We start from the raw sequence: 12,277 nt of genomic DNA on the forward strand, positions 1-12,277 counted from the left end.
AAATGAATTAAGCATTAAGAAACAATACACACGCCGAACGAGATAACTAAAAGCACCAAACACTAAAAGCAAATCCGAGGGACATATGAAACTGAGATACAAAAAGTGGGGGGGAGATGAACCTTGAAATTATTACCAGTGGTGAAAAGTCATGACAACTGAGAAGTAGGATGGACCCTTCTTTTCTTTCTTGCTAAACATTACCCACCAGGGTGACAGAAGATGCAGACTTACACCTGTGGCAAGTGCATCCTGCAATAAGTTTACCACTAACAAAAGGAAGATCTGCTGAGAAGGGGAGGGATGGTGGCTCAGTCGTAGAGCATCTGCTTGGGAAGCAGAAGGTCCCAGGTTCAATGCCTGGCATATCCAAAAAAGGGTCCAGGCAAATAGGTGTGAAAAGCCTCAGCTTGAGACCCTGGAGAGCAGGGGAGGGAGAGTGGCTCAGTGGTAGAGCTTCTGCTTGGGAAGCAGAAGGTCCCAGGTTCAATCCCTGGCATATCCAAAAAAGGGTCCAGGCAAATAGGTGTGAAAAGCCTCAGCTTGAGACCCTGGAGAGCAGGGGAGGGACAGTGGCTCAGTGGTAGAGCTTCTGCTCGGGAAACAGAAGGTCCCAGGTTCAATTCCTGGCATCTCCAAAAAAGGGTCCAGGCAAATAGGTGTGAAAAGCCTCAGCTTGAGACCCTGGAGAGCAGGGGAGGGACAGTGGCTCAGTGGTAGAGCTTCTGCTTGGGAAGCAGAAGGTCCCAGGTTCAATCCCTGGCATCTCCAAAAAAGGGTCCAGGCAAATAGGTGTGAAAAGCCTCAGCTTGAGACCCTGGAGAGCAGGGGAGGGACAGTGGCTCAGTGGTAGAGCTTCTGCTTGGGAAACAGAAGGTCCCAGGTTCAATTCCTGGCATCTCCAAAAAAGGGTCCAGGCAAATAGGTGTGAAAAGCCTCAGCTTGAGACCCTGGAGAGCAGGGGAGGGACAGTGGCTCAGTGAAAGAGCATCTGCTTGGGAAGCAGAAGGTCCCAGGTTCAATCCCTGGCATCTCCAAAAAGGGTCCAGGCAAATAGGTGTGAAAAACCTCAGCTTGAAACCCTGGAGAGCAGGGGAGGGACAGTGGCTCAGTGGTAGAGCATCTGCTTGGGAAGCAGAAGGTCCCAGGTTCAATCCCCGGCATCTCCAAAAAAGGGTCCAGGCAAATAGGTGTGAAAAACCTCAACTTGAGACCCTGGAGAGCCGCTGCCAGTCTGAGAAGACAATACTGACTTTGATGGACCGAGGGTCTGATTCAGTATAAGGCAGCTTCATATGTTCATATGTTCATGTTCATATGTTTAGCATATTTTTGGCTTTCCTACCAATCAACAGAAAAAGGGAGTTAGACATACCATAAAAGTTCCTTTCTGTTCAGTAGGTCCCACCTAGCAGACCCACCCAAGGAGGGGTCAGATGAAGTTCCAGGGGTGAAGTTGTAAGGAATGCATTTACATGGTGCCCTAGCTGGTTAGGCCAGAGATCTATTTCTTGGGACTTGTTTCCCTAGTTTTCTCTATGTTGTTGAGGTTCTTTCTTTGTTCTGTCCATTGGAAATAGTATGTTTTGTTTAACTGATTTACATAATTTAACCCCCCCCCCTTTCTGCCCTCATGGGAGTCACCAAGGCAGCTAACAGATTAAACACATAAATAATAAAAATATATCTTAAAAGCACTCAAGCCAAACACTCCTTCAAGGAGAGTACAACTCCATCCAGATGACACCTTAAGCCCTGATTAGACCACAGTAGCATCTCAGGCTTAAGCTTCAATTTATTAGCCCTTATCCACTCCAAAACTGCCTCTAGGCACAAGCTCTGGAGTTTCTGTAGCTTCTCTGGGACTGGCTGGAAGCACAAGAGAAGAAGAAGAAGAAGAAGAAGAAGAAGAGAAGAAGAAGAAGAAGAAGAAGAAGAAGAAGAAGAAGAAGAAGAAGAAGAAGAAGAAGAAGAAGAAGAAGAAGAAGAAGAAGAAGAAGAAGAAGAAGAAGAAGAAGAAGAAGAAGAAGAAGAAGAAGAAGAAGAAGAAGAAGAAGAAGAAGAGTCTCAGAGCGGCTCACAATCTCCTTTACCTTCCTCCCCCACAACAGTCACCCTGTGAGGTGGGTGGGGCTGGAGAGGGCTCTCACAGCAGCTGCCCTTTCAAGGACAACCTCTGCCAGAGCTATGGCTGACCCAAGGCCATGCTAGCAGGTGCAAGTGGAGGAGTGGGGAATCAAACCCGGTTCTCCCAGATAAGAGTCCGCACACTTAACCACTTAACCACTACACCAAACCGATAGAGCAGAGTGTCATTCAGATCCAGTCCAGAATAATTGAATACAGCAGCTTTTTCAGTCTCCAAAAGTGGAAAGGTCTCTTCAGTCAGAGATAAAGGTTCAGCTGGCTGTACTTTCTGTGAAGGAGCTTTTTATGCTCTATTTCCTATCTATTAAAACAAAATGAGCTTCCTAGTGAGTCCAACTTCCTTTTCTACCTGTTCTCTAGCAGAACCTTGCAAGTAGTATACTCCCAGTCCAATTCATTTCAGCCCTAAATGAAAAAATTGGCTTACTGAGGGAATGGTTCCCTCTTAGGAATGAAACAATTTAAACCAATAAGTTGGTTGCATGGATCTGTTTGCCAGGAAATGAAGCCATGAAATTACAAAGCCCTCCTTCTTGAGCCGACCCAATGCTGGGAAGAACTCTGGATAGTTTACCACTTGAAAGGGGGGGGGGGAGGGGGTCCTAAGGGCAGAACCTCTCATAATACCTATCCAACTATTTCCAGCACTAAGTTCTTCTTCATTCCCACAATACTGGAGAAGCAAGCGCTTCTTTACTACAAAGTAATCACCCATATACATTAGGCTTTGTTTTACTGTTTCTACTGGTTTATTGTTTAAATGTTATAAATTGATGTATTTTAAAATTTAATCCTATGTTAGAACTTTTGTGTTGTGAGCCGCCCTGAGCCGCTTTGGTGGGAAGGGCGGGATATAAACGAAATAAAATGAAAATGAAATGAAAATGAAATTATGAGTAAAGAGACATATTTAATTGTATTGCAAGTGAACTAAAGGAGTCAGTACTTCAAGACCTGAAGTTATTATCAGTCTGGAACGATATAAGTAATCATTAGGGTTTGTAGAATCTTTCGGGCTCAAGTGCCGTGTTCTACTGGAGAAAGTTTTCCTTCCAGATGTTTCGTTCTCAGCTGCGGAGAACATCCTCAGTGGCGTTGCAGCCGGAGCAGGCGCTCTGACCTTCTTGGCTGCTGTGCATTGTGCAGCTGAGAACGAAACGTCTGGAAGGAAAACTTTCTCCAGTAGAACACGGCACTTGAGCCTGAAAGATTCTACAAACCCTAATGATGTTACCAGCCATGAAAACCTGAAATCTTTGATATGGTTGGAAGAGGAAGAGTATATTTTATAAAGCACAGTACAGAAGACAGCCACCTTTGATAGTAAGCAGCAGAGCAAATATTCTTTCAAAGGAGTTTCTGGGGAATTTCTTACATTTCAAGCGTAAAGGAAAAACTGACCGGTATCTTTCCTGCCTTGAGCCATTAGTCACAAGTTAGCCTACATAACGTGAAAAGCAGCTGAGAAGGGAAAAGGCATCACCCTTTATGGAACAAAACAGTAAGATGTCTCCAGGTATTTTTAATGCTGCTGCAAGAGCAAAAAAGGGTTCAGCTTGTTATTCTTACACAGGCTTTAAAATGAAATCGTGGTAGGAGGAGGGAACAGCTGAATTTTGTAGCCTGTGGTGTAAAATGAGGGCCTGAATGAAGCTGCTGTCCTTGTTATGCCAGCAGCCTGCCACATACTCCCACTTCCCCACCCCATCAAGTCACAGACTGCATTACAGGGCCAGATGATCCATTGCAGGCACACCCAGTTCGGCCAAGTGGACTCCCCTGAGGCTTGATTTTTCACCACCGCAGGGAGAGAGACTTGGCCTCTCTCACAGCAAGACATGAAGACACTAGTCTTCAACTCCAAGCCATTTCTCTCGTCAAGCCAGAGTTCCTTGATAGCTGAACAAGCCCTTAGAATAGAAAGGAGGTTTAAATGGGTATGGCCGCATCCCTTTGCTCCGCAGTGACTCGCAAACTAGCGGGGCAATGATTTGGGAGGAGAGAAGAAAGCAAAACACAGGCAAAGGGTGCTCATCAAGAAGCCACAAAGAACAAAAAAAAGATATTCATATTTCTTGTTTACCCACCCTCCAGACTTCCACACACTGCAATGTGTCAGTGCAATATTACTTCCTTTTTCCATCAGGGTGCTTGATCCTAGAAATACCCACCTCTCCCTACTCATTCATATTTACATAATAAAGTGGTAAGAGTATCTGATAACCAACCTGACTAGGAGATGCCCCTGATTAATCAGGTAACGCATTTCTTTTAAAATGGCTGTTTCTATTGTAAGAAGATATTGGATTTATATCCTGCCCTCCACTCCAAAGAGTCCCAGAGCGGCTCACAATCTCCTTTACCTTCCTCCCCCACAACAGACACCCTGTGAGGTAGAAGAAGATTATTGGATTTATATCCCGTCCTCCACTCGAAGAGTCTCAGAGCGGCTCACAATCTCCTTTCCCTTCCTCCCCCACAACAGACACCCTGTGAGGTAGATGAAGATATTGGATTTATATCCCGTCCTCCACTCCGAAGAGTCTCAGAGCGGCTCACAATCTCCTTCACCTTCCTCCCCCACAACAGACACCCTGTGAGGTAGATGAAGATATTGGATTTATATTCCGCCCTCCACTCCGAAGAGTCACAGAGTGGCTCACAATCTCCTTTACCTTCATCCCCCACAACAGACACCCTGTGAGGTAGAAGAAGATATTGGATTTATATTCCCGTCCTCCACTCCGAAGAGTCTCAGAGCGGCTCACAATCTCCTTTACCTTCCTCCCCCACAACAGACATCCTGTGAGGTAGATGAAGATATTGGATTTATATCCCGCCCTCCACTCCAAAGAGTCACAGAGTGGCTCACAATCTCCTTCACCTTCCTCCCCCACAACAGACACCCTGTGAGGTAGATGAAGATATTGGATTTATATCCCGCCCTCCACTCCGAAGAGTCTCAGAGCGGCTCACAATCTCCTTCACCTTCCTCCCCCACAACAGACACCCTGTGAGGTAGATGAAGATATTGGATTTATATCCGCCCGCCACTCCGAAGAGTCTCAGAGCGGCTCACAATCACCTTCACCTTCCTCCCCCACAACAGACACCCTGTGAGGTAGATGAAGATATTGGATTATATCCGCCTCCACGCCGAAGAGTCTCAGAGTGGCTCACAATCTCCTTTACCTTCCTCCCCCACAACAGACACCCTGTGAGGTGGGCGGGGCTGGAGAGGGCTCTCACAGCAGCTGCCCTTTCAAGGACAACCTCTGCCAGAGCTTATGGCTGACCCAAGACCATGCTAGCAGGTGCAAGTGGAGGAGTGGGGAATCAAACCCGGTTCTCCCAGATAAGAGGCCGCACACTTAACCACTACACCAAACTGAAAGTGCAGGTAGTAAGTGCAATCTTCCAATAGGCCTCCCCCCACCCCGCATCTCTGTCTTTTCAGATGACAGCAGCTGCAACTGATTCATACATACAGTATTTGCTGGCGTATCAGACTACTTTTTTGCCCTGAAAAACATGCCTCCAAGTGGGGGGGTCGTCTTATACACCGGTGTGGGATAGACATAGCTGGATAGACATAGCTGCCCATAGTGGCCTTCCGATGCTAGCCCGGTGCCCATAGTGGCCTCCCGATGCCCGCCCACCTCATTCTACATACAGTCCAGTATCGCGTGGTATCCAGCGCTGGCCGCGGCGGGTCATCAGCGTGACTGCGGCGAGCATCAGCAGCGAGACGGGGGTGCCAGCCTTTTTGGCGCTCCGGCCCGCACCTTGTCTACGCAGAGCTTGCACTTGCGCACTAGTGCCGGTCACAGGGAGATGCAGGGGCGGGCCGGAGGCACTGCGGTCACGCTGCAGCCGTACAATGGTGTGCGGAAGAGGGGGTAGTCTTATACGGCGAGTATATAACAAACTCTATATTTTGAGTGGAAATGTTGGGGGGTCGTCTTATACGCCGGCAAATACGGTATATCAAACAACAAAGAAAATATTTTCACTTCAGCATTACCATTTCTTTCTCATGCAAATTTATGCAGTTTTAATTCATTCATCAACTAAGTGGTAGGCAACGGCCCTCATTCAGGTCACACAAAGCACAAGATACAACCAATTTGCTGAAGCTAAGCAGGTCTGGATCTGAACAGCGGCTGGACCTCACGATCCATCAGAAGAAGTCACTGGTGGTCACCAATATTTCAAGCTTTCCCCTTCCTCCCACAAGCAATCCTTGGAAAGTTTATTCCTGAGGTCAAAGAAGCCATGTGGATTGGAAGGCTGCAGGAGGGAGGGGGAAGTGAGTGAAATCTCTCCCTCCTGCCTCCTGCAGGGTTCTTGCACTGGATCCAACCCAGTGCCTGGACTGGAGATCTCCTGAGAATTTTAGGTAAGTGGAATTGTTCCATGGTGGTATATATTGTATGTTATGTTATGCTATGTTATTTATTACATATGCTATAAACAACTCAAAACTGTCAGGTTTATGTTGTTATTTAACTATGTCCCATATCTAGCAGCTTTTTTAGGCATTCACACAACTATAAGCAGATATGCCAGAGTATGCACCCAATTCTGGTACCTCAGAGAACATGTTACCCAACAAAACTGTGGCTTTCTCGGTGGCAGTGCCAGAACTCTGGAACGCTCTCCCGGAGGCCATAAGGGCCCTGCGGGATCTGCCTACGTTCCACAGGGCCTGTAAGACCGAATTGTTCTGACAGGCCTTTGATATCTAACTGAGAGAGAGCTGCCACTGGACATCATATAGAGCACCATGTAGAGTACTGGTGGTCACCACCGAATTTTCAGAACCGCCTATATTGTATTGTATTAATACAGCACCATGGAATGGTTTTAAATAATTTAAATATGCAATTATGTTTTATATGTTTTATTGGTTTTAATGGTAGTAATGTAATGTTGTGAGCTGCCCTGAGCCCGCTTGCGGAGAGGGCGGGATATAAGCTTAATGTAATAAATAAATAATAAATAAATAAATACCTAATGGGATTCAGAGACTAGGCACTCCTTTTCACATCTCCTCAGACACCTTCACACTCACACATACAACCAACCCACACACCAATTTTTATAGGAAACATCAGCATGTGATGCTAATCCCATGTGGTATATATGAGAATGCCATAACCACACAGGCAGGGCCAATTTTATAGGTCCTCCCCACTTGATTGTTACCTAGACAAGAGGCAGATCGCCACTTTGGTGGGGCAAGGTCCACATGACTGAATCCACCTATGTGGTTGTGGTATTCACACCAGTATCACCTACCACATTGGGTAGCATCATGGGAAAATGGCTCCTATATAATTAACTGTGAGCCGCAATTTTTGTTTCAGTTTGTCTCGTTTGTGTCACTATTTACCTGGAGATAGGTACACCAGCTTACTATTTCACAGAGCCAGAACAGAGTGCCCTTTAAGTAGTAAAACTACTAGTTGGTAGGTGCTCCAGTTTACCGCTTCAAACTCAGGCTGTTGTGCCTATTAACATTTAAATATTTGCTTGTGGATACCTGCCATCTTGCTACCTGAAATAACAAGCTGGTGTTCACAACATAATAACTCTTCCTATGACTACATCAGCGCTGCATAGAACACTGCAGGAAAAAGTTAATAGCTCTTTAATGAAATATTAATTTCTTGGAATGAAATCATGACACAACTGTGGCTAGATATCACAAAAGAAAACAGCCAACACACACATACATTTAGATGAAGTGCTAGACTCAACACTATATCTGTTCTGCTTTTCTTAAACTGGATTTCCTATCCTTATTTTCTTCTGTGCTGAGGGCCCAGTTATTAGATCCTTTTTATCGAACAGCAGTATTACACTTATGCACAAGAAGGGTTGTTCTGAAATGATATTTGACAGTGTCAAGGCTTGCCATGATTTGGATGTTATTCCAACTTGCCTTATTGATGTTGAAATGGCCCTCAAACCGGCATCCATCCCCAGTATTCAGAGGAATTTTCATTGAGTTGTCAATGTGACCCACTTCATGTCTTCCCATTTCATCTTGGATATCCAGTCCAATTACTTCACATTTAGGAGTCAAGGGTATAAGGAGGAAAAGAATCAATGTGTCAAAAATAACCCAGTATGAGGAAGTGTGCACAATTCTTACTCGATATTTGCTTGCCATGTAATAAATTCACTTAGAAAGAATAACAATCAGCAAGTTTATCTCATCTTCACAGCATTTGTTTACTTATATGGCCTTTATTAGGAGATCCGTTGACTCCTCACACTGGTGAAGTCTCAGTGACTTTAAATATTCTAGTGAATTCTACAGTACCCATTTATTAAGCCGTTGCTGGGATATGGACATCAACCCCATTCTCCCAAACCTCACACCAAAGTAACAATGAAGTCCAGGAGACTCTCTCGAAACAGCAACATGTGGCCTTCTGAACATTTTTTTGTTACCTAGTGAAGGTAAATGGAATACAGGTAGACATTATTGTCAGGAAAAAATCCTAAGGGGGAAAAAGTACCCCTTCTATACAGGACAGGATTCTGATTACAGAGTGAGCCAGGGGGTCGGACATACATTGGGAGATATGTCATCTCCTTCATGACACGTACCAAAAATGTGGGGTCAGAACCCTTACATGATAGGATGAGCTGTACCACTTCAGTCTGCAGGTGGAGTGAGAGTCCATCATGCATGGGGGATAGGGCTTGATATGCCTCAAAATGTGGGCTAGATGTCTCTCTCTGGGCACTTGGGTCAGCTAGATTACTTCTACCAAACTCTCTTGAATGTTCACTTTTACCTTTACAGATCCGATAGAGGACAGAAACCTGCATGATGCATCTCACCTAGCCTGAGAATCTAGATCCTAGCTGCTAAACAACCATGCCTTCAGCAGGAGAAGACCTTCCTACGTAAATACTGCTGGATGGCTGCAGGCTTCTATCATGATTGCTCCTCCCATCTCTCCCCACCCTTTGCTGTCCCCTTTTGCTCTTCTTTAAGCATCAACAAACTGCTACGGCAGTTCCTACCCTGCTGCTGTCAGTGCTGCACCATTTCCAGTCAGACCATGTTTAAATACAGCCAGACCAGCAGAGGCACGGGGTCAACACCTGAACTCCACAGTGCTGAGCCCAGTTCACAAGACAAATGCCATTTCACGGCACATTTTTTTAAAAAAACAAAACAAACTAGCACAGAGGTGTAAAACTCATTTGTTACGAGGGCCAGATCTGACACAAATGTCACTTTGTTGGACTGGGCCGTGCATGACATAAAACATAACATGAGGTACTGGGGATATAAACTTTATAAAGGAGATTTCAGATGCTGAATGGCAATAGCAGGTGAATGGCAACAGGAGGCTTGAATGGATTAGATGTGATACGCAGAGTGGTAGGAGGCGTGGAGATATCAGCATTGGTAATGAAACAGGAAACCTAGTTCTCCATTCGATCCAGGAGGCCTCGGTCCTGGAGGATGCAAATAATAAATGGACATAAGTCTGGCATTAGAAACCACAACATTCAGTTGCTGACCTAAGAGTAGCAGTGCTCTTACGAAAGGAAAGTAGAAAGACAGACTACTGGATTGCAATTGATAATGAAGCTCAAGACAATGCAACCTCCTGGACTGCGCTGAGAGCTAGTTTTCCTGTCTCGTTACCAATGTGCACTATTATCGTTTGGCATCTGAAATCTCTCCAAGATACAATGACCAACCCAAGTGTTTAGGAATTAGAACTCTAATTCAGGGTCTTTTTGAAAGAAAATAAATCCTTCACCACCGCAGTCCAAAAAATTAAAAACAGGTTGCTAGATATTGAGCGCCAAGACCTTTACAGTCTGGCTAAAAAAACTTGTTCCCCACTGAGTTTTGAGATCTCTCTTAGTACTGGGAAAATGGCCTCAGATCTATCCGTCTTGCAGGTGCCACAGCAGCGTAGAGCTTTTCCCCTTGCCAGATGCAATGCCATGCCCTCTGCCATTCTTTACAGCAGATTTAACAAGATGGCCTACTCAGTCAGATAGTGTCTCTGTAAGCAAAAATGTGTGGAGTCAGTTACTCATATTCTTCTTTATAGTAATTTGTATACAGATCTTCGTCACCATCCTCTTTTAGTTAGCATGGTTGATTGTTCTGATGCACTTAAGGTCTATAGACTTTTTGAACGATACTTCATCTAGTGTCACTGAGAAAGTGGCTGAGTTTCTTTATTCTGTTTCAAAGGCACGCCAGAGGATCTCATAGAAATAGTTTATGTTTATGCTCTTCCTGATGTATATGTATGCAGTCGTTCCATTTTATCTTTTTTTTTTAAACCAATTTGCTCTGATATGTATAATGCCAATAAATGCTAACTTGACTTGACTTGAAAAATCCAGATAGGAACAGAGAAATACAATTTTATTTTTAAAAATAACTTTTCAGAATAAGCCAAAATAATTTTCTCAAGGTACATTGTCCTTGTCACAAGAATCCATCCACCCACCCTCCCTCCCACCCAAGAAGAAGAAGTGTGCTTGTGCACCAAAGCTTATAGTTAAATAAAATGTTGCTGGTCTTAAGCTCCCACGACGGGACTCCAAATTTGTTCTCTCTCTCCCCAAAAGAGCAGCAGCCCCGGAGAAAGCAGAAGGCTTGTGTGTGTGTGTGTGTGTGTGTGCGTGTGAGGGAGGGAGGGGGAGGGAGGGAGAGAGAGAGAGAGAATCTGTCCCCTAGCCTGCATGTTTGACACCCCTGTTCTAGAATATCAGAGACAAGATATTCTGTCCGTTCCCCACTATGCTAACATTCCCCCTGTTCCCCACTATGCTAACCCTAACCCTAACCGTTACAGAGGAGGGACAATCAGAAATGTGATTCCCACACCTGTACTCTGAAGTCAGTACTTACTGTACTTACTTCAACCCCACTTCATTCTGCTGCACGAGTGGACTGAGCCTGAGAAACCACCTCCCATATTTTCTCTTACTCATTCCATTACATCAGACGGTGGTTTGTGTTTGTAGAGATGCTAAGGCAGCCATCTCATTTGTTACTTCACTGGTCTTGGCTAGGTAAGACAGGGGGCAGCAAAATGAGTCCACCGATACTCTTGTGATTGTGAATGACCTGCTTTGTACCCAGGGACAGCAGAAAGGCAAGCGACAACTAACCCAGACCCCAGTTCACATACAGGACACATGTTTGTGGAAGCCTCTGCTGCTGCCCACAGAAACACTTGTGCAAAAATAGATGTCTGTCTTCCCATTAATCATCTAAGAAAAGATTCCTGGGCTATCAAGCCAGACAGTCTTTCCAATTACTCAAAATAAACGTGCTAGTAGATGTCTTGTTGATACAGAGGCTGAACGAGTCCTTGTGAAATGAACTGCACCTGTCCAGCCTTTCATGGACTATGTCACTTCCATGGTCAGTATAACACCTAGCATATCATTTGTCTAAATAGCTTTGTGGTAGAAAGAGAGCAGTCTTTCTTTTACATTCGAGCCCTAAAATAACCTGAAACAGGAAGGAATGACAGTTACTCATAGCAACCCGAATGTAAAATATGAAGTCAACTGAAGAACACAGTGGTTACTCAACCACTACTGCAAATCAAGGCCAAAAACCAAGTACTCACATTCACAGTGCAGATTTGGCAAGCTGATGTTCAAAGTTACTTCTATTTTGCCGCCACTGTCCTTGTCCGGGTCATCCACATAGAGCTCGTTAACACTGCAGAGGGAGAGAAGACAGCAGGTTTATTTGCAGAGGAATCCCCAATATTGCTACTTGCATGAAGCAGGAGAGGGAAGAAAAGGGGAACTTCGCTTTCAAAGTCTTGACATGCTTTTAAAAAATTATGGTAACAGAATCTTCCAAAGAGGCACCTCACGCAGAATTATATAGTTCTTTTGGTCTCTGTGGGGTTTGAATACATGACATCATTGTAGCACAAATACCTTGTTCTGTAGCTTCTTTATCAGTCCAAGTAATGTTAAGTGTTTTAAAATCAATCGATGGAAGAAAAATCAGTTAAAAACATAAGAGCAGATTAGTCTTAGGACATTAATGCCATTGAATTAAATGAAACATTTCTCTATTGGTGGAGCATGACTGCTGCAGCATGGG

At 44.7% G+C, this 12,277-nt stretch overlaps 1 protein-coding gene across 1 annotated transcript in view; it reads right to left on the bottom strand.

Annotated features, from left to right (window-relative positions):
* The window catches only part of ERGIC1 (endoplasmic reticulum-golgi intermediate compartment 1), a 143,220-nt gene that overhangs the window by 32,942 nt on the left and 98,001 nt on the right, over positions 1–12,277 (bottom strand). Inside the window, exons 4-5 of the mRNA XM_060240581.1 lie at positions 11,787–11,881; positions 8,014–8,220 (exon numbers count right to left, since the gene is read on the bottom strand). Coding sequence (XP_060096564.1) covers positions 8,014–8,220; positions 11,787–11,881 — 302 coding nt within the window. The remainder of the gene's footprint in view (positions 1–8,013; positions 8,221–11,786; positions 11,882–12,277) is intronic.

This window comes from Heteronotia binoei, chromosome 5, assembly GCF_032191835.1.
Source record: "Heteronotia binoei isolate CCM8104 ecotype False Entrance Well chromosome 5, APGP_CSIRO_Hbin_v1, whole genome shotgun sequence".
NCBI lineage: Eukaryota > Metazoa > Chordata > Lepidosauria > Squamata > Gekkonidae > Heteronotia > Heteronotia binoei.